Source organism: Falco punctatus (genome assembly GCF_963210335.1).
Source record: "Falco punctatus genome assembly, chromosome: Z".
NCBI classification, from domain to species: Eukaryota; Metazoa; Chordata; class Aves; order Falconiformes; family Falconidae; genus Falco; species Falco punctatus.
In genome coordinates this window covers 34271465-34294609 of record NC_137586.1, presented here as the reverse complement: position 1 = coordinate 34294609, position 23145 = coordinate 34271465, and the positions used below count along the sequence as shown (strand labels likewise).

General features: G+C 37.7%; 1 protein-coding gene across 17 annotated transcripts in view; it reads left to right on the top strand.

Moving 5' to 3' along the window:
- The window catches only part of MPDZ (multiple PDZ domain crumbs cell polarity complex component), a 116947-nt gene extending 95867 nt beyond the window's left edge, over positions 1-21080 (top strand). For 15 of the 17 annotated variants that reach the window (XM_080371844.1, XM_080371846.1, XM_080371855.1 and 12 more), the window contains 18 exons: positions 428-519; positions 794-884; positions 1223-1303; positions 2375-2467; positions 2558-2632; positions 4052-4229; positions 6603-6748; positions 7083-7166; positions 7276-7469; positions 7719-7866; positions 11018-11104; positions 11841-11937; positions 12577-12620; positions 13732-13854; positions 14729-14833; positions 14951-15063; positions 16119-16242; positions 17086-21080. In XM_080371844.1, coding sequence (XP_080227970.1) covers positions 428-519; positions 794-884; positions 1223-1303; positions 2375-2467; positions 2558-2632; positions 4052-4229; positions 6603-6748; positions 7083-7166; positions 7276-7469; positions 7719-7866; positions 11018-11104; positions 11841-11937; positions 12577-12620; positions 13732-13854; positions 14729-14833; positions 14951-15063; positions 16119-16242; positions 17086-17232 — 2022 coding nt within the window. In that variant the 3' untranslated portion in view covers positions 17233-21080. The remainder of the gene's footprint in view (positions 1-427; positions 520-793; positions 885-1222; positions 1304-2374; positions 2468-2557; positions 2633-4051; positions 4230-6602; positions 6749-7082; positions 7167-7275; positions 7470-7718; positions 7867-11017; positions 11105-11840; positions 11938-12576; positions 12621-13731; positions 13855-14728; positions 14834-14950; positions 15064-16118; positions 16243-17085) is intronic. The other 2 variants (XM_080371847.1, XM_080371850.1) reach the window with 1 other exon arrangement.
- Positions 21081-23145: the final 2065 nt, after the last annotated feature.

Below are 23145 nucleotides of genomic sequence, written 5' to 3'. Positions count from 1 at the left end.
AGACTCCTGTGTATAAAGTACCTTGCTCAGAACTGAAATCTGATAAATAATAGCAATCTCATTGCTGGATATAAGTGATTCATTTATTTGGTATGGTTGGAATTTCCCATGGCTCTGGTTTATCTCCACATCAGTTATGAGGTGATCAATGGCAGGTGGAAATAGATGATGTGCCAAGTCAACTGAGTATTACTCTGAGAATGACACTGAATGGCACTGTGACAATGTTAGTCTGAAATCAAACTATAAGGAATTTTTTACTGAAAGAAGGGAGTGAAAGCAGGACACAACATTTTCTATTACTTTAATACAATTGCTGCTTTAGCCGGTGATGTAGGATAATGGACCTTTTAAGGCTTAAAATTTAGTCTTAAGTATAAAGGAATAAAAATATTTTGAGAAATAATTGCTGCCTTCCTTTATGTAGATAAACGGGCAAATACTCTATGGAAGGACTCACCAGAATGCTTCCTCAATAATCAAATGTGCACCATCTAAAGTAAAAATAATCTTTGTCAGGTAAGTTCTGGGTAAAGGTTGGCTAAAAAAGTTTTTAATATGCACAAGTTTTGCACAGAGTACTTCTGTTTTATTTTTAATTTTGATAAGATTGATGTGCTTTTCAGCTCAGTTCTTGGTAGTTGTTAAATATGTCTTGAGTTTTCTATTTTGGTATTTGCATTGTGAGTGCCAGAAATAAAGTAAAAGAAACTACTAGACTTATACTTGTTCTAAGAAATGTGGTGCTGTATTATTATGTTCTTACTACATTCCTTCACTGAATCGATTGTAGAAATAAAGATGCAGTAAATCAGATGGCTGTTTGCCCTGCGAGGTCAGTAGAGTCTTCACAGTGTACGTCAGGAACACTTCAACATCAAGAGGTAGAGTAACTGGGTTTTTTTCTCATTTGACTGAGATACTAAGATTGTTCTGGATAAAGGATTGCCCTGTCTGCTTAGCAAATACTACAAAAGAAGCCATCATCCAAGGAAAAAATAAATGGTTTAGTAAAGCTGCTAAATTTGGTACAGCTGCACTCAGTTCTGTTTTATGTGCATCTAAACTATGAAGTAAATCTAACATTTCTGTGAATAGGGTTATAGCAGTTTAAATTAATCCAGAAAATGATCAGGCCCACTTTAAATGTTTGTGCGCTACTTTAGTGTGATGCAAAATGTTGAATACAATTGCTCACATTTATGTTTTCATTTTCTGTTAGATTGATATCAGTGCTGCAAACTCCAGTGCTTGTTCTGACTTCAGTTCATGTAAAAACATTCAATATGTGGAACTCCCTAAGGTATGTGCTGAAGATTAAATTTACATCAGCCACATTTCTGTTCATTAGCTTATGGCAAACAAACTGTCTCTTTCTTACTGGAAGTCAGAATAGAGATTTCTAGAGGTCTTCTCTTCCTATTCGTGAATGGACCCCAGAGTTTTACTGATGTAATGACTGTCTTTGGCAACTTGATGAATCTCGACCTTAATATAAATTTGCCAGTTGCTTTGTGTCTCTGGAAGAAGTCAGCTCTTGTCCTATTCACAAAACTTTTGATAACCAGCTGCTGGTGGTGCCTCAGGTAAAATCATTGCCTTAGTTGTTGAAAGTGAATGCATTAGCAGAATATAAGCACCAAATCCCCCAAACAACACACACATTTAGTGGAAATGGTACAGCTGGGAGAAAATGTCCAGGTTTTCTGTAACTATGAAGCTTCCAAGTGAGGGTGGAAAAATTGCTTCTGCTTACTGATATGGAGAAGACAGGTTGATTCAGTGGACATAAGGATAGAGGCTTGCAGACTCTTGTAAGTTTTTCTTCTTGGAAATAGCCTTCCATTATTAACTGGGAGAATACCTTACAGGTGATATACAGATGGTTTAATTCTAGGTGAAAGCATTAGGGAAATTTCACTTTGCCACAAACATTTAGTGATTTCATGGAAATAGCATACATTTTTCCATCCTCTGTATTTTCCACTCCTGTGCATTTTTTTGCTGTAGTTTCAAATAATAAATTTAAGCTATGTCTTTTTTTTTTTTTTATTTACCTCAGTTTTGTAGTTTCCAAATATTTTGTGGTTTTTATTCCTATGTATGAATTTAACAACTGAATTGCAGTTGACCTTGTAAGTTTCAAATGGGTGGATTTAAGTTATGGAAGTGTTTCAAATTTATCTTGGTAGCCAATATGCTGTTTGTAGGTTGGCAAAATCTATTTCAGAAATAGTTTAAAACAAAAATATTGATGCATTGTGAAAACCAAAACTTTTGTTTTGTCTGCAAGCTTTGCTAGAGTTTGGTGAATGTATTCTAGCATTTTGATAAACACAGTATTTAACCATCTGCATTTTTGTGTTTGCCCCAGGATCAAGGAGGCTTTGGAATTGCCATTAGTGAAGAAGACACAATTAATGGAGTAGTTATTAAGAGTTTAACAGATCATGGTGCAGCAGCAAAGGTGTGACAACATTAAAATCAAAATAGTGAATAAAAAATGTTTTTTGGGATAGCATCCCGAGCTGATATTTTTTACTCTATTTTTTTCCAGGATGGACGAATCAAAGTTGGAGATCAGATCCTGGCAGTGGATGATGAAATTGTTGCAGGATATCCAGTAGAAAAGGTACTTCTGAAGGGTCAGGAATGTAGGAGGTGATTGTGTCTTGAACAAACTAGTGAGGTTTTTGTGGCTATGCTCTGACTTGATTTTCAAAGCTGGCTATAGAACCAGAGATCTCCAGGCATTGAGATGCAGGTGTTGAGAATAAGCTAAAGCCTGAATGTAAAGCTTAGCTGCTATTTTATATTAATGCACTACATGAATCATCTGTATCTGTGCTACAAATGTGATTTCTTTTCCCCTGTGGTTCAGATCTAATGACTGGGAGGTGCTCAGTTGTGGGATAAAAGCCGTGAACTATCACTCAGTAATGACTCTTCGTAGCTTCTGCACTTGAAAAGTATTAGAACCAGTAAAATGAATATGTGTAAATTTACATAGGTGAGTTGTGTCAGTGGTAAATCAGGTCATGAACTGTGCTTTGACACGGGGATTGTCAATAATAACGGCCTCATTATATTCCAAGCCTGGTATTTCAACCCTTTGGAGAAACTGATCTCCATTCCTAAATAACAAGATTTAGTTCTACTAACTTCTAGCTCTGCAAACTCAGTTTGGATTCTGTAATGAATCAAGGAGGGCTTTTTCCTAGCACATTCCTTGGTACCAAGAAAAGTGATTCTTTAGGCATAAGAAGATTACTTTCTGTTTGTAAAGCACAATTAGGAGAGGATCCATCTTACTCTTTGATGCACTGCTATCTCTGAAGCAGTAAATGAGTAACAGAGTAAAGTGTGCAAGGAAGTAGGTAAGCTTTGAAAAAAGAAACAGAGAGATTGAAATCTGAAATCTCTGAAAGTAATTTCATTCTACTTAAATGTAAAGTCTTAGAAGGATTTGGTGTCTTTTCTGTGAAATGGAAATTAATTTTGAAGGTTTTTCAGTATTCCTTCAAACTAGATTTTGTGTTACACCTTAGTGTCCTTCTCTCCCTCCAATATATTGTTCAGATAGTATTTTCAGATTTTTCCTCCCAGCTGTTCATCTGATTAAGGAGCTAGGATGGCAGTAGCACATTTTGTTAAATCAGTAGATGTTTTGTTATTGACTTTGGTGGCATCAGAATTGGGCTCCACCCAAGCATTAAAAGACAATACTGGTTTTCCAATTTTTCTAATAATTGCTGTAAATGTAGTATTTTGTCCAGAGAAGCCATCAAAAGACTGCCACATTCTCATCTGCTATAGTTTGGTGAAGTGTTGTGGAAGCTACTTGATTAACATCAGCCAGATCTGGCCTAAGGTTAATTCTATTGCTGTTTCTTATAAAAAACATGAATATTTGTCCTTGTTCATTACCAAGAAAACCTACAGAATTGTGACTTGTAGCTCCAGACTGGAGAACAGTTCTTTTGTTTTATTTTTATTTTACAATTAAACCATCAGGTTACACTTTTCACCAGCTTTTCTCTTTGTCATTCAGTTTATTGGTCTGCTGAAGACATCCAAAACTATGGTGAGGCTTACAATCAACTCAGCAGAGACAGATAGTCTGACTGCAGCACCAGTCCCTTCCAGCACTGCCCCAGCAGAGAGGAGGAATACGCAGCCATCAGCAGCTTTCCCCTCTTCCAGCTCACCAGAACCAGAAGCAGTCAAAAGTAAGGTTCTCTTTCTGTGTCTGTCTTCACTGAGCTTGTGACTTTAAAATGAAGACCCAGCTTGTAAACAAGTTCTCTTTTTTTGTAGGCACTCAGCTGTCTTCTGAGTTCCATTTTCTAGTACTTTCAGATACAGATCCATCTAAATAAAGTAGTGAGGCTCACTACTCACACCAAAGACCTACCTCTTGCCTTCCCACTGGCCTGTTGTAGAGGTGGTAGGATGGAGGGATTTCCTTCTCCCTCCCAAAGGCTGTGCAGCAGGTGTCTCTGTCAAGGTGGTCTAGAACGAAGTGGGAGGCATTCTTTTAAATGAGAGAGAAAAATCATGTCATCTTTTCTAGAACAGGGGAATGGTTGAGACTGTCTTGCCATTTATAACTAGCCACATTTTGACTTTCCTCCTTCAGAGTGGAGAGTCAGGATGTAACTGATTGACGATAGTTACTAAGTTACTAAGTTACTGAGAAGCTAACAATAACTTGAGTAATGTGCACATCACAGTTAATTTGCCTGTACATCACTGCAGGTATTACTGAGTCACATTTATATTGCTTATTACTAGCAATAGTGTTGATACACAATTATAAAGAAATTTTAAGAGACACACAGGAGACCTACTGGGTAATAATTCTGCCGTCTTCCCATCTGCACTTAGTTTTACGTTGTCCAAGTCTTTTCCTTCCATCTCCACGCTGCCACGGCAAGTCTTAGGGATAAAGGCCTGATGGACATTTCAGCAGTGCTCCCTCCAGTATCCTGGGGATTTGTGATTGCAGCTTGGCTTCACTACCTTTCACAGCCATCCACAAGTCAACTATTGAATCTCTCCCTCCTCTTGTTTCTCCACCTGATTCTGTAATTTATTCCCCTGCTTTCTTTTACCAAGCCCACCTTTTTTGATGCCTCTGCACAGACTCCTTCCAAATAAGCAACCCATCCCTAACTATTTTTCCCTATTGGTCTGATTTCTACTACATCTCTGCCCAACTTTGGTGTTTCCAGTGGTGCTATGTAGGCAATTTTTGGCCCGATACTGATGCAGCTATCTAGATGAGATCAACATTGCATACCAAGACTCCTTTCCAGTTCTTCAGTTTATGTGTTTCATGTACATTTTATGCCTTCTGGTCAGAATTATTATACTTAAGCCTTGAAGCTCCTGCTTAGCTTGAACTAAGTAAGCATGAGCAGTTGCTCATCATACACACAAAGAATTTGCATAACAGAGCAATAGAGTTACCTGTTCTATACTCACATGGAAGCTTTACCCCTAAAAAGTCTTTTAACTGCCTTTCTGGTTCCCTTCAGAGACCAAGACTCTTGTTTTGAGACTTGTTGTCCACACTATACCTAAGTATTTGTCTAACGTAAATCCATATTTCTGAACGGTGAAGCCTTCTGTTAGTTTCAGGGGAACTTCTTTTAATCAGTGCCCTTTTAAAGTGCCTGAGAAGGAATTATATGCCTATTTTTACCTTTTGGAAAGAATGTAATTTTGGTGTTTCTTTAAAGCACAAAGGACATCAGTAATAGAAATAATCTGAAAATTCCAGATGTTTCAATTGCTGAATCTTTCCTTCAGTTGCTACATAATATACCCTCCTAGTATGTGTAACTTTTTTTTCTGTGAAGGATACAGAACTGACTAAAATACTGAACTGAAGATCCATTTTTGACATACCAGAGATCCCAAATTTACAGATAAATTGCTACATAGGTATGCCATGTATATCTGCACTATGATTTACACCACAAAGCTTACTGCTTCCAAAAGCTGTTTTGGTGTCCAGTTAAAAGTTGAACTGGTGTAAGGAAGCTTTTCTTGAGGGCCACTAAATACAATGAACTGAATGAATGATTTGACCATGGAGTGCTGGACTTGTGAAATATCACTATATTTGTTTCATACTTAATCTTCTTTCTTGTGGTACAAATCTGAGTCTGAGACAGAATATTTAGTTAGACGGATGTTGACCTGAACCATTGCAAAAATGCAAGGCTGACATCTTGAATCCATGTATTTAATACATACTGTGCACTTTAGTTACCCGTGTTCTGCATTCCATAGTTGCTGGTATAGATGTTTTAATTAAATTCTATCCTAAATAGAATCTGTTGTGTACAAAAGCTTCTTTGGCTATCCAGACTGTTATCCAGATACTTGATGGTGTCAGAACGGGACAACTGTAGTTGAATGACAGAATAGTACTTGTCTGAGGGGAAGGGAGAGTTGACAGCATCATTCTCTGCAGGTCAGCTGTTCAGCTGTTGCTCTAGATCTGTCAGTGGACCCTCAAATTGCTGTTTTAAAGTCACTTATCTAATATTGACCCCTCTTACAGTAACCAGCATGTTTAATTGTTGTTTTAGACACAAGTAGATCTTCAACTCCAGCCACGTTAGCCTCTGACCCAGCTACTTGTCCCATCATTCCTGGATGTGAAACAACCATTGATATCTCCAAAGGGCGGACGGGTCTTGGTCTGAGCATTGTTGGAGGAGCAGACACTTTGCTGGTTGGTTGGAAAAATGCATATCACTCAAGTGAAATAATAATGAAATTAAAATGTGTAATAGAAGAGATTTTTTTCTTCATTTGTTTCTGTAGCATTTATAGAAAGATACCAAAGATAAAGATACCAGCTCAGGAAAAAAATAAATAAATTAAAAAGCACTTTTAAGGTTGGAAGTATAAATGAACTTCTTAAACAGTTTAGTAATTTGTTCATCATACATCTGACTGTTTTGTTTATCACTGGTGAATTATAGTAGGAATTTTCAGTTCTTCTTGGTTAAAGTGAGGGGATGTTCTTTCAGCATGCAGTTTATTTTTGTTTTATTTGTCCACAGGGAGCAATCATTATTCATGAAGTCTATGAAGAAGGAGCAGCATCAAAAGATGGGAGACTGTGGGCTGGGGATCAGATATTAGAGGTGTGGTGGTTTCTTTGGTCACTTTTATTGTCATTTGCTAGCTAGGCATCTTCTGTTTGTCTGGTGGAAAGTCCTGCATACTTCATCATTTTGTATGCTTTCATTGCAGGTGAATGGGATTGACCTCAGGAATGCCACACATGATGAAGCGATAAATGTCCTCCGACAGACTCCACAGAAAGTTCGTCTGACTGTGTACAGAGATGAAGCCCAGTACAAAGAGGAAGACATGTACGATGTACTCAATATAGAGCTCCAAAAAAAGCCTGGCAAGGGGCTTGGGCTGAGTATTGTTGGGAAAAGGTATGAAAGTACCTGCAGAGTCAATGTCTGGGACTTGCTGGGAATGCTTATGTTTCTGTTGGGATCTGATGCTCAGATCCTGTGGGCTTGAAGGCTTTTGTGCCTAAGCTAATTGTCCATTCCTAGAGAAACTAGCCCAACATTACCTCAGCAGAAAAATGAGATAATGTTTATTGTGTTCCCAATAGCAAGCTATTAAAATGGCCCTCAAACAATACTGTAATGCAAAATCCATATCTGTATTTGCAGAAATGATACAGGGGTGTTTGTGTCAGACATCGTCAAAGGAGGAATAGCAGATACAGATGGGAGATTGATGCAAGGAGACCAGATACTGACGGTGAATGGAGAAGATGTTAGAAATGCTAACCAGGAGGCTGTTGCAGCTTTGCTAAAGGTATTTGGAAAAGAGAAGGTGGAAAAAAGTGAAGAATTCAGTGAAACCTTTGATTTTATTCAGACTGAGTTCAGACTATTATTGACATGTCAGTGAGGATGAACTGTGTGTCCAAATTTAAGCTTCCTGAAGTCTGGAGCATTCAGATTTTGATAGTTTGCCTGATGAAGATGGGAGGTAGTGGTGGTGCAGAGTGTGGCGTATGTTTAAAGGGCAGTAGAAGACCATTACCTAGAACAACCTAAAACTTAACACTGTATTTTCTCCAACAAACTCTAAACTGTTAACTATCTCACATTTTTAGAAAGATACACACAACTGACTTTAAATGATGGAGAATTCATCAGAGTAGTTGTGCCAGAAAAGTGATTACTTTTGTACTTGGTTGTGTTCTCTTTTCTGTGTATATCTAGCATCACCTTACATCCATTAAATAGTATAATGCATTTTCCTGTGACCAAGGCATCTAGCATAAGAAATTACTTTATCATAAAGATAACAGAGGTAAACTCTCAGCTGCAGCTCTTGGAACCAGAATTTCTGGTCTCAATAAATTTTGTGCTTCTGATGTCCTCCCCTTATTTCCAAATCAGAATGAAGTCAGATATATGACATTTCCTGTGGTCTGACAGGAAGTCCAGCTGGTCAGCCAGCTTGCCTATTTTCCATCCAGGGTTTGGAGACATTCTTGCTGCCTGGTAAGGATTCTATCGAGTCAGCATTTTCCAATGGAAAACTATTCCGCTGGAAAAAATTCAACAGCTACTACTCATAGCTGACTCTTGAATGCATAGATACATAATCATGCTTCTTTGCACTCAGGTTCAAAGGTATATTTATTTTCCAGGTCTTGAACAGTTCCTTGAGGTGTGGCTTTTTTTTTTTTTTTTTTTTTTTTTTTTTTTGTGTCTTTTGCTGGGGGTGGAGCATGGGAAGTAGGAATTAGAAAGTTGAGATCGGAGCACTTTCTCTGTTTTCAGAATGGGCCTGTAAGCAAGAAGAATGCCAGAACTGGATCTCTGACAGTAAACTTATTAATACACTCTTCTGGGGTAACAGCACTTCTCCATTCTTACCTGATACTTTATTTTACCTAAGGACAGCACATTTCTTCTTCATATGCTGCACTTTTACATCTCCTCTAAATTAAAATGCCATTTTAGTAAAGTTTCTTTCATTTTGGCAAGCATTTGGAGTATCTTATCAATGGTTCTTAATTCCCACTTACCATTTGTATATTCATGTTTTAAATACTTAATCTCTTTCAGTAGTACTTGTAATTAATTTTCCTAGCCCTGAGAAATAAGGCTTTTAAAATACCTCAGAGATATTAACAATTCTGTTTTGTTAACATAGTATAAATGGCATAAAGCACAATCAGTCATATGTAGGCAGTCAGCTATTTTAGTGCAGGTATTAGTTCTGTTTTCATTCATGAGAGTAAGGTCTAGGAACAAGTTTTGTTGAACTGCCTGAAATGTATTTTGCTAGAAAATTATTTAAAATCTATGGATAATCCCAGTGTATTTTAAGTAGCATGAGACCACTGGAATGTGTTGTCAGGTTGAGAATTCTGCCTGTTCTTGCAGTGTTTCTTTTTAAATATCCCTAAAATGTGAAAAGCTGATAATTTTTTCCCATAGTTTGACTTACAGCTTTATCAAGTGGGAAATTTCAAGAAGAGAGAGAAAGCTATAATAAAGCTGAGTGTGAGCTGATTTATTTGTAAGTTCAGTTGGAAAGTATGACCTCCCATTTTCACACAAAACTTTCAAATCTTATTTGTGGGTCTGCATTTTATGTAAGGACTATTACTTCCTCAGTTTTCCATTTTGGATAAGAGCTGTCCGTGTGGTTTAATACGAGTCAGTTCATACAAGTAGCAGAGAATAGTTTTGCCTGAGCTTTGATCACATCTTTGCCAGAACATTCATAAGTGAATATTATTTAAAAAATAAAAAGCAATTTATTAATAAATCTGTTTTAATGTCACCCCTAAGAGAATAGCAACAGGATGTGACGTATGGAAACCCTTTTTGAATGGATAAGTCCTGTTGTTGGTTTTCATGTATTGGTCTATTTCTTACTCTGATTTTCTGACAAATACGTGAATGCCACTTAGAGTAATAACAGCTGAAGCATGATAAATAAAGGCAAAGTTGTGTAATACTGAGTTCTTTGGATACAGGAGTTCATGCTGACAACTTCCCAGAAGAAAGAAGGAAAAGCAAAATAGCAACAAAACTTTGAAATTTCTGTATTTGAATACATTGCAGAGAGACGGTCTTCTTTTGCCACAACTTGTATTATTTTGGAAGTCTGGTTTTCTGCATGTTTTTGTGATAATAACGTACCTGTTTGCAAAATCAGCCTGGTGTGTGGTCTTCTAAATATTTGATTGCAGGGTGATTTTTTTTTTCTGAGACATGCATTTTATGCAGATGTGTAAATACTTAATAGTATAATTAAAAGTTTACAGAGTAGTGGAAAGATTTTCCAATATGCAAACAGTCTATATCAACCAGCTTTCTTTTAGGAGTTAGATGCCGAAAGGTCCCTTAAAATATAGATAGATGTTTGGAAAACTTACTACCCAGAATTTCTGTAGTTACGTTGGTATGGATCCAGAGTAACAGGGTGATTTCAAGAGCGGGAGAGAGGACTAACCTCTCAATTACATTAAATCTCTTAAAATTAACAGTTTAAATATCATGTTCTCAGTCATATCAGCAGAAATAATGATTAATACTTTGAGGTATTACACTATTTTTTAGTGCTTATTGTAAAAATAATCAGTTTTACTATTACTTGAGAAATGCTATCTTGAAAATATATGTTGACATTACAACTGAGAAGCCAAAATTACTCTGTGAGGTGAAAGTTCATAGAATTAGTTGTCTTGAGTAATTTTCACACCTGTGTTGTAATACTGGTTAATTCAAGAAGCACCCTGCTCAGTATTTAATACCATGATATACTTAGTTTGTGTGGCTTTGATGCTGTCATGAGCTCTGTCTGCTCAGTGCTCATTGCGGTGTTGTTCCCTTCTGTCCATATTTTTTTTCTTCTTCCACCATCTAGTAAGTGACTTAAATATTGTCGTAGGCTTTAATGTTGTGGACAGAAGAGATATAAGTGACTGGTTCTTTAGTGTTCATTAGGTATGGTAAGACTAGAGGTCGGAAGAATAAAAGCTGGACCATTCCACTCTGAGAGGAGGACATCCCAGAGCAGCCAGGTGTGTAACTGTAAAACTGTTTAGTTTGAAAGATACAATGGTTAAGTAATGAAAGCAAATAAAAATAATTGGTTTTGTGATGGGAATAATTTTCCACATACCTGATCCAAGAATGAGAGAATAGTTTTTATCTATTTTGCAGCTTTTTGGTAACCACTTTATATGTTCACTTTAGCATATTGTATCTGTTGATGACATGATCCAGCCAAAAATGTAATCCAGAAACGGCTTTGCTGTGTTACCTAGTCTGTTTTTTATGGCTTCAGCCTGGCAAGCAGGTAGAGCTCTGATTTTCATCGATACCAGAAGAAGTTGTAGTTGACTTTAAACCTCTGTTACTTTTGGAGTGCTTGGCAGGCAGTGGAGTATTATTTCAGTAAACTTAGTGAATTTCTCCACTCATTGCATACTTACCATAATCTTGGTCATCAGAAGCAGGAAACCTGCACCCTTTCCATCAGGCTTCTCTCAGGTTTGTTTATGTTACTGTTGGTCTAATGTTGGAGTGTTCCAAAACTGCATCAGTTTCTGTATTTCAGTGCATCCTTTGTGTGGTAGCAGCTCATACGTGGTATGTGGTATGCAGCAAAAATACGTGGAGGTTCACTCTGTTAAGTTTTAACTGGGCACAGAAAAAGTAAAATACGTCAGAATTTGCTGATTACAGTGAGTTACAGTTTTACTTATCAATTGGGTGCTTGAAGCTGCTCTCTAAACCCAGTCTAACACTATTTAGGTCAGTGAAGGAAGCGGCAGTCTCTCATCATTCAGTTTCCCAGTTTCTGGGTCCAGTGCACCTGAAGTCTTTGAAAGTGGTCTAAAGAAGAATACCAGTAAGATTTCTTTGGTGCTTTCGTATTTTATACATGTGAACTGGTAGCTGAGATCTTTCACTTTCTATAAAATGTTGTCATTATGTACTGTAGGTGTGAAAGTGATTCCTTAGTCATTAAAACGCTGCAGGGGTGGTTATCGTACAGTACGTCGTATATCTTCAAATAGCTTTTTGTAAAAGAAACCAGCAGCTTGTTATACTAGCAGTTTAGATTTTGAGAATCTAAGCTGAGCCATAATTTTTTATTTAATCTAAATACACCTTCAGTCAAGCTGTCTCATTCAGGTACTGTGTAGTTAAAATAGATGTGAAAAAGCTCTGTCATGCTCAAATGTAGAACAAAGTTACTTCTGACCAAGGTATTAATAGCAAATAATAACTTTCTCTATTGTATTTAAGTATGCTTAGCGGTCTTATTCCGAAAGTTATTTACATGGAGTGAATGAATGACTTTTCCACCCATTCTAGAAGTATTTCAATCCTATTAATTTAATGACAAACACTTTCAAAATCTGCTTAAAATGTATGTCTGTAATAAGCCAACAGAGAGAGTTATCATAGTGGTTTGGATAACTTTTAATGGAAAAGTTTCCTAAAAATGCTAGTTTAACTTTCTTTTTTCTAATTCATTTGACAGCAGCTTCTGAAATACAGGGACTGAGAACAGTTGAAATAAAAAAGGTAAGTTACACATGAAGTGGTATGTGTCAGGAACAGGCTTTGTAGATGTTGTGAATAGGTGTGTTTACAGAAAGGAAGAAGTTTGGCCCTGTTAATCATTTGGAGAGAGAAAGTTATATGGCAATAATCAGTTAATTTGTCTGTCTTTTCAGGTCAAGACGGTATGATCATCACTGACTGTATTTTTATGTATAATCAGTGTGATTTATGCTATCACATTTTGTGACCTGTTTTGAAAGCAAAAGGAGACAGGATTAGTGAGAGATAATGGGTCCTACTTTTACTGTTGTCAGACTCACTTAAATCCATACTCTGTTCTGGTGAACTCAGAGGAACTGTACCAGAGTTGCAAGCCCATTGATGGGTATTTCATATTTTTAAGGGGTAGGCTTGTACATGTTTTCATCACAGGTTTTTCAATCACAGGTTTTCAACTGTGAAATTCATTTGACTTCCCTATTTATAGGAGGGCATGAGATGTGAGTCAACAGACTGCTGATTATCCAGAATACTTGGGTTTTTGTTTGTTTTTTTTTTACTTTGCCTGGCATCTAGTTCACTTGATTGCATGGATGGTGTTTAGATACTATTTTTTTACAGTAGAACCTGCAAATACCAGTTTACAATAGCAGTTTTTGCAGTTAGATAGTAAGGTGTTGTGCAGTAGTGAACAGCTCGTTTTTCTTCAAGAGTAGGACACTAGGGGGAGCATAAAGATTAATTCTGCTCTCTGGGAGGTTCATAATAGGAGATTGATACAGACAGTATTAAGGACAGGCAATCGCTTCACTCCAGTTTTCCTTGCCCAGACTTTCTGTGCTGATATTAAGGGTCTAACACTAAATTCTCTAAGTGTTTAATTATTGTTTAAGATAAAGCATACAACTAAGTCAGTGAACTGTCACTTACCACTGATAGGAAGAATCATATATACTGTGCTCTCTTCACTTTCCTGAAATGATGCAAAGTGTGTTGGCTTAAAAAATGGCTTGAAACCTAGGAATTCTGATTTTTCTAAGACAGGGGCTTTAGTAGTTTTTTGATATGTCTACAGTTCTCTGTATGTGTTTTCTTTCCAGAAAAATCTAATCTTTTTTCATGACAATAACAGGGCCCTGCAGATTCACTAGGAGTGAGCATTGCTGGAGGTGTAGGAAGTCCTCTTGGAGATGTACCTATATTTATTGCCATGATGCATCCAAATGGAGTTGCAGCTCAGACTCAGAAACTGAGAGTAAGTTAATTGATAAGAAGGTCGTAAAGATTGCATGGTTAATGCACATTAATTACTCTAGGTAGGCAATTAATTAGCAGTTTAATGATACAGTCATAAGTGCTTCTGGCTGTGACAAGAATTTTTGCTGTTTGGATTGATGAAACTAACTCAGATTGGTAGCATGGTAAAAGGTAATTACTCAAAGATACTAACTTTGGGAAGGAAGTCATAAAGCAGTCTTGGATCACAGAGGTAGTCAGTTAGTTTGTGAAAGTTAAAAGCAGAGAGAGTGGTTAAGAATGATGGATTCTTAACCATCATTAAGATGGTTAATCTTAATGATTAACCATCACAATATGAGCTCCACTGGTGAGCATGGTGGTTATTCCTGCAACCGTGTCTGTGCAGTCTGTCTCTTACGTTTTCTTATTTACCTGTCTTAGGATAGAGATAGTGCTTTTTAAGTTCTGAGTTACAGTGGGAGGTCTTACCTACACTTACATGTGTACTGTATCCAGTCTTTACCAAAGGTGGTTGAATTTGACTCGTGAGCCTTGGAAAATGAACAGTGTTATTTCAGGATTAATTCAAACATACAATCTCTGATGATAATTTACTGCTTCAGTCTGTCCTATCTTCAGGTGACATGCAAAATGCATTTCTCACATGCTGTGTCTTCTAGAGTATTAGGATCAATTCTGTAAAGCATCATTACTTTTTTTACACTGAATATACTAAACTTGCAGTTTAGTATATTAAATTTGCTGTGTAATTTGCAAATTGTGATGTAGAATTTTCTGCCTTTGTTATAGGGTCGTTGTGTAGTTCAAAGATGATTTGCATTCATAGAATCATTCTATGATTGTATGGTTTTCTATGTTTTCTTCCGCAGGTTGGAGACAGGATTGTTAGCATCTGTGGAACATCTACTGAGGGCATGACTCACTCCCAAGCTGTTAATCTCCTAAAAAATGCTTCAGGCACTATTGAGTTGCAGGTAAAAAAATCTTCAGTGACATTGGGAATATTTTCTGAATACTATTTTGCCAGCTGCTACAATGAATTATTTTAGTGTCAGCATTCTCATTATACTGTTTAAAAACCCTGTTCCTAGGTTGTAGCTGGAGGAGAAGTGACTGTCATAACTGGTCAGCAGCAGGATCCACCTACGTCCAATCTTTCCTTTGTGGGACTAACTTCAACTGGCATTTTTCAGGATGATTTAGGGTCAGTAACTGCAGAATATACAACCTCTGTAGCCTGTTATTTTAGGTGGAACTCAACCTAAAAAACTTAGAAATTCTAGCAAATAATGTACAAATTGTTTGACTTAATCATGACTTACACATTTGGTATACATCAGACTTGGAGGCCATAGGTCCTTTTCTGCATTTTTCATGATGTGATTTTCTGTGCTGCTTTATTTGGGCCCTCTGTAGAATTATAATATCATTTCATTTCTTCTTTGTAAGTATAAGCCTCCTTTGTTTCACTGTGCCTTTGTAGCTGGGGTTAATTGATAGACCCAACATGTCTTTTGTCAGAATTAAACAGCAAGGCCCTTTCCACAGAGGTACCTGTGTTTCCGTAATGTCCTTTCTAGCACTGGGCTATCAGGAGCATCAAACTTTTCTGGTGTACAAAGTATACTGCTGGTAGTATACTGCAAGGTACAACTGTGTAAGCAAGTTTTGCCTTAAACTGTGTCATGAATCCAAGACTTTCTTCTAGGAACAGGGAAAGAAGGGGTGGGGTTCTCCAGCCACAGAGGTCTACTTTGAAAGATAGAGCTTCAAAATTTCTTACAGTCAAAGTATATGTGGGGAAATATACCTATAAATGAAGCAATTAAACCGTACAACATAAACTATTGGGGCTAATTTTAGATTTCTTTTAGGAGGTGTGATGGGTTAGAGGATTTTTACAGTAAATGTTTGTTGTGAAGATTTGATACTGGTATTGCATCTCTATTTTGCTAGAGCAATATTAAGCACTGTAAGTGGGACATAAGCACTGTTAGTGGGACACTGCAGCTGTAACTATGACCCGAGATGGGTGGAAGAGGTGTTTGAAGTAACTACCTTTAAGTAGTAAAGAGGACATGAAACTGCTACAGTGTTTTACATAAACTCAAATAGCAAGTTCATTATAATAAAAGCATTGGTGTTATAGTGGAAAGGGAACGTGCTACTTAGCTTGAAAGGAAGAATGTTTTTTGTTGAATATTCTACATGTTAAATTGTAAGTTCAGAATCTCAATACCCTTTTTTCCTTTTTCTTAGACCTCCTCAGTACAAGACCATTACTCTGGATAGAGGACCAGATGGCCTAGGTTTTAGTATTGTGGGTGGTTATGGCAGTCCCCATGGAGACTTACCCATTTATGTGAAGACGGTGTTTGCAAAGGTAAGTGTTAATTTGTTCAGTCAGTCCATTAATGAGTTAGATCACAGCAGCCACTATCTCAAATCATGGCCTGAGTTTGAAACTGAAGGTTTGTTACAGTTTCTCACAGCTTTTCTTCCTTAGTGCAAGTGCTGGTCAAAATGTGCTTGCAGCATTTGAAGGTTTTAGGTGTTAGGAAGATTCAGAATTTCCAAACGTGTATGACCCTGCCTATGGCACATTCTTCTTAAACTGTCGAAATGGGAATTGTGCACATACATAGAAAAACAGTCCCCTTGCCTTACATTCAGAGTGTATTTTCCTCAGGTAGTAGAAGGGACTGTTTTACTTACTGTGACTGAGGGCTTGAAAGGTAGACCAAGATAAAATAATTGAACTCAGTCTGGATGTTTGGAGAAGTTCAGGTACTGACCTGGATTTGATAGTTTGGGCTGTCCTAGGAAACAGCCCAGAGTCAGAGAAAAGTGGAATCAAGAATCATAAAGTTTTATGGTAAATCCAAGTACAAACCTGGGTTTTGATTGCTGAATTTCTTATACCAGTTGCTGAAAACTTCTTCAGATCTTGAAAATCTGACTTCTGTGATAGCAGAGTTAAAATATTACACTAGCTGGACGAACAGGGTTAAGAGAACATAAAAGTCCTGTAGATCTGATTTCTACATGTTGTGAAATGTAGACAGAGCAGGGCATACTGCGACACTAGCAGACTGTATTTGAATCATTGAAAATTAAAAAAATATAAGGGGTTTTGTGCACTGAACCAATCTTATTCAGACCATAAGAACAGTGGGGCAGGGAGAAGAAATGCGTGAGTCTGCAGTTACATGTTGTATCATTTCAGGGTGCAGCAGCAGAAGATGGACGCCTGAAGAGGGGGGATCAAATCATTGCTGTGAATGGGCAGAGTTTAGAAGGGGTGACCCATGAGGAAGCGGTGGCTATTCTGAAAAGGACAAAAGGAACAGTCACTTTGACTGTTTTGTCGTGAACTGGGTGCCCAAAGGAGTAGGGTCAGTAAGACTATGTTATTTACATTCCGCATAGCAAAGAGAACGGAAGTGTTTGTATAGCCTTCTTCCGCTTCCAGCTTCACAGGATTGCGTTATACAACACTGAAGAAAAATAATGTTTGACCATATTTTTATATACAATAGAAGTATTTCTTTTACTGTCAAACCACTGGGATGGAGTTATGTTAGCTATGGAAAGACATGGATATTTTTCCTATTAGTATTATAATGAATGCTTGTAAGCCACCAAAACAAAAAAGGAATGTTTGAATTCATAACCATGCCACAAAACTGGAATGTTTTGCTAAGAGACTTTGGATATTTGAAGTATGTTGGAAAAATGGTAAAGTCACCAAGTCAACAAGGGGCTGCCATGGGCAGCAGTAGTCAGAAAACAGAAATAAGGTTATTGAAGAAATAATAAAGTATTAACAAAATAAGGAATTTTGGGAAAAGAAGGTAAAGTGTGTAATTTGGAGGCAGATGATTAATGAACTTAGATGGTTATTTGTATTATTTCACAATGGCCAAGTAGAAGGAGCTAGGTGGGCAACTTGGGTAGCATTTTTTGCTTGTCTGTTTGTGTGTTTATATTTCCTAAGTCATGGTATATCCAAAAAGAGAAAACTGTGGTTTAGTTTGGCTTAGGTTTGAGGGTTTGGTTGGGGGTGGTTTTTTTGCGGCAAGGGGTGCGGGTGTGGGTGGGTGAGTGGGTGTGTGTGAATGGGTGTGTGTGTGTGTTTGTTTTGAAAGGAGAGGACTTGTGCTCAGGGCTTAGGACAAAATCCGTTTGCTAGTGCAAACTACTCCTGGTGAATGAGAGAGCCCAGCAACTGCAGTATTAGAAGAACTAGACTTACGTAGTACTACTGTTTTGTAGCCTGTATGGGTGTGAAAGCAACCTTCCTGACATGACGTGTGTAAGCAAAGGCTGTCCTCCTCCCATGTGCAAGATCAACTACAGGCTCAGTGCAGATGTTTCTGTGAACTGCTTGAATCAGAGCTACAAACTGCTCAGGGCAGGTTTACTTAGCTGCAGACAGACACTTGTGGATACTGGTTAAGCCAAGGTGGAAGGTGATGTTACAGTGTTGCTGCCGTTACCAGTAGCCGCAAAGGCAGAGTCCTTGTTGGACTGAGGAGGACTGAAACCAGGAGCTGAGGTGGGTGAAAGGATGAAAAAATGTCCCAGTGGAGTTGCATAGGAAGACAGCAGTTAAGGTCTTTCTGCATCAGCATTAAGGTATGCAGATATCTTAAGGGCTAGATGACGTGGCAAGAGGATGCAACCAAGCTCTTTGCAGTAGTGTGAAGCAACAAGCACAAACTGTAACACAGGAAGTTCCACCTGAATGAAAAACCTTTTTACTTTGAGAGTAACAGCACTGGAACAGGCTGCCCAGAGAGGCTGTGGGGTCTCCTTCTTTGGAGACATTCAAAACCCACCTGGATGTGACTGTGCAACCTGCTGTAGGTGAACCTGCTTTAGAAGGGGGTTGGACTAAGACTTCCAACCCTGAACATTCTGTGATTCTGTGATTAAGCAGAAGAGATTTGAGGGCTGCAAGTATTGTTTTGGGGGTTTTAATTTTAGAGGCACAAACAAAATACAGTGACTAGTAAGTACAATGCAACCATGGAGCTATTCTTTGGGCAGCAGTGTGGTCTGTAAAGTTATCAACAACCTCAGTTTTATTAAGTTGGGATCCTCACTAAAACTTTATCCAAAAAATGCACCCACTGAAACCCTCAGCTGATTGTAGCCTGCCTTTGCCTCTGCTTCTTCAAAGTGGCTCTTAGGAATCTGGCAGATAAAACACACCTTGCCCATGATTCACATTCCTGCAGGAAAACTTTACCAAGTCTTTTGAGGGAGAAAGATACCTAGCTAATTAGCATGCTAATTAGCAGCAAGACCCCTTGTGTTAGTTAGGAAAAACAGTTGTAGCAAGAAGGTCACCATGTCAGTTGTCATTTAAGAGAAATTTGAACTGAAAATGCAGGCAATGGTCAGGCTGTTATTAGGAGAAGGTACAGAAGAATAACATTTTTTTTAGTGGGACACCAGAACAGTATTAGGAATGTCTATGAAATATTATTAACAAATTCATAGTTTCATCTAACTGAATTTACTAAAAAAACACACTGTGTTTGTCTTTTTAACTATTCTAGAAGATAACAATGTGGCAGGCTAAGACAAAAGAAAACAGATGGTCATTACTAGATGCTGTTATTACTGAATTGCTCTTCTATACTTATTCCTTGGTTAGAGTGAGAAATGCCTACATTATAGTTTGTGAAGTCACCTTAAATAGTACCTATATTTGTAACAGAAGTAGCATAGAGATATTTTGTTGCTGCTGTTGTGTCTAAATGGAGGATTTGGAATAAATTGCAAACTGTCATGATGAAGAAATAAAGTCACAGGTGTGTTTCTGGTTGCTTTACAATGGCATGCATGCATTGTTCATTCTGTTGTGAAAGATTAATTCAAAACAATTTGATATAAAAAAAGGCATTACTCATTATGTGAACCTTAAAGCACCTGCTTAATACTGCTTTCTGGTCAGTCAATTTTTTTGATTTTCAGATAGGTAGGTAGTAAAATTTTTTTACTATTACTATTACATAAAAGGAGTATTTGACTTACGTACCATAAATTTTAGCTGTGTTCTTTGCTGAGAGTGCTATATTGGATTTTTTAAGTGCTTGCAGTTAGATGTCCAGTTTACCTATAGACAGACAAAAGTGAGAGGTGTTTGTCTTAGATGGGACGCTTTGAATTTGTCAGCACTTGTTAATGTTTTCTGGTATTTCATCCTTTGGCAGTTCATTAGTTTAGTTTATACGTTGTTAAGTGTAGTTCAGTTTCGTTAAGGAGCACACTTTTGACTGAGCAAGGTAAGCATTATAGCTAAAAGGGAGTGAATGTTCTTAGTGAGTGTTTCTGTGGGGTGTGGGGTACCCTTTTGAGACTCTCAGCACTGGTCAGCAACAGTGTCACAGTTTGGTGTGTTTTCATTACATTTTTTTATGCTGCTCACTGTTCATAGCCACAGAAGAGTGCACGATACCAGGACTAGGAAGACTGAGACCGCAGGGTACATTCTCAGGAGGCTTTATCAGGTTTCTACTACTGTACCAGATGGGGATAAGAGAGCCTGAGTTTCTTGTTGGGCATCTCACATGAATGCTTAGGCTGAGGCATATTAAAGGTCTTTGCAGGCTTTCAGGAAGTACTTTCAAGTACCTTCTCATAATAGGAGTGCCATAGCCACGGCATCCAGCACTTCAGACTTTCACATTATTGGGGATTTTACAAAAAAACAATGGGAGCAGCACCTTGGGAGTGAAGGAAATTAGTTATTCTCTGGTTTGGGAGATTTTTTGTCTAAAACTGTCAAAGACATACATACTTTGTTTTGGCTTGAAAAAAAATTTTCATTACTCAGTGCTAAATGTGAATATGTCTGTTGGGAGTAGAAAGGTCAGTGTTGCAGATGAGTTGCTTGAATATACTCCTAATGGTTAAAGCAGCAAATGTTCACTGAAATTCCTGTTTGTGACAGGAACCACCGAGCTCAGGTGATAATAAAGATTGTCATATGGGGAAAGCATTAACCTTTGTTACTGTCACTAAGACCAGAAAAAGGTTACAAGTGATAGTGTTCATATTTTTGTCTTGCTTTCTTAGTAAGTCCACACCAACTCTTTTTCCCAGATTTTATGTTTTCTCCCAAGTGTAAAGTGTCTGCAAAGAGCTAATAAGTTGTTACTCTTCTGATACTCTTGGAATAAAAAAAAAATTGCTCAGTTATTGTTTCAACTATGTCATTTTTCTTGGTTTTGCTGAATACATACAAATACAAGTAGCAAAGGAAAATGTCACTCTTAACATTAGAATTCTCTTGGGAAATCCAAGCAACTCCAAACCTAGTATCTGGGCCAGAGACTTTATGTTGGTAGTTGGATTTAAATGGGACAAGTGACACATTTAATGTAGTGATTTTTTTGTTGTTTCATGGTGATCTTAAATGCTGGATAATACCAGCTGCATCTGCAGCTCCTGCTTTTTGCATGTACCTAGATGTTAAGTGCTTGAATTCCTGTGTCCGGGAGAAGTTCCTCTAAAGAGAAGGCTTTCCCTTGCAAGTCATGCTTTAATGGAAAATAAGGTTTAGCAGCATTTTGACAGAGTAACTGCAGTTTTCTCTCTGTATGAGAAAATCTGAGGTTTAGGTCCCCTGCAGATAAAATCTATGATTCTGTTCCTGATGGACTTAGTCTCTGAGAGATGTGGTGGCTAGAAGCCCACCCCGGGCATAGCAGGCTCCAGGGTCACTCCCTGATTGGATTAGCGCATGCTTGGCTCTGCTCAGTTCGCATACAGGTGAGTACCTTAAATCTGACAAACTTGACTTGCAGTCCTAGAAGTCAAGGCTTTTTCGGTTCTTTGGTTGTGGGGCCTTTTTAAAATCTAGTCTTGAATGTCTTGGCTTTAATTTAAAGATTATGCAGAGGCCCTGCATTTGTTCTACCTTTAACTCCGGTTCTATTGTAACTTCCCTTTTTAAGCATATACATAAGGAGAAGTAATCCACTCAGATTTGTTGTTAATGTAGAATCAGAGGTTTTCTAATCAGATGTATGTGTTAATTACTTTACAAAAATGTTCGTGGATGCAAGTCTGCTGGCAAAGTTTTTACAACCCCTTTCACAACACTGAACAGCAGTGATTGCCTTTGCGTTAAATTACATGTCTAACAAAGTCTTTGCAAGAAGTATAAATCTGTCCTGGCCAGGAAAGAAAATTGCTTGAGACAAGGTGGGAGCCTTCTGGACTGAGCTGACTTTCCCATTATGCTAAGCACGCTCTCTTTTTGGTCTGTGCCTTACCTCCTTAGGTACAACTTGGCTTTTGTTTGTGTCAAATGGCAGCTGACCATCAGAATTCTGTGTATATAGTCTCCCTCTGGAAAAAGGCCTTTACTTTTCCTATTGCAGTCACTAGAGCTGGAAATAAAAATATAACTGTACCTTTGTCTTAAGTGCATATTTATGGATTATTAGCATTTGGTAGAAATAACTCATTTACAGTTTACTCCTTGCAATCATATGGTATCCTGTTCTTTCCACCCTCAGAAGTCAGAGACTTTTCAGACTGATTTATTTTGCCAGCTGCCAAACCATTCCTGTCTGCTCTACCCTTGCTCCCATTTCTTTAAATGTATGTGTGTGTTGGGGGAGGGTATTATGTGTGAGGGGAGGATGTCAAAGTTTTTGTGTTCGTGTGTGTGTATATATGCATATATATGTGTAGTTTGGGGAATAGTACTGTGTAAGTATAAACTGTTAGCCTGTAGATACTTCCTTCCAGGCATGGTATTTTTTTTTTTCATGGAAGAAATTAAAACAAGCACTCTAATCCTTCTTTATCCATAGGTCTCAAAGGATTTTTAAAAAAGGGAGTGAATATTTGATGTATTTTAATGTCAGGAAGAACTGCAGCAGAGGGATTATCTGTTTCAACTCGGTTAAACTGTGATTATCATGATTCCTGATAAATCTTTTCCTAACGTGAGCATACATCTCTTTTATAAGCCTAATATGTTTAAGAATGAAGTATCTTCCAGTTTGTGTTTTCAGGGCAATGAAATCCTATTTGAAGTTGAGAAATGTTTGGGACTAGGATAATGATGCAGTCCTTGTGGGACTAAGAGTGCCTCATGAAATATGAATGCAATTCAGACTTCCTTACTGTTCAGAGCTTTTTGTTTAGGCCCATGTCAAAGGTCTCACATTCATAGGACTGCTTCTTTTATATATAGGAACTGTACTCAGTTTTACCCAGCTGATAGAACGCATGCACCTGTATGTATTATTGACACTCA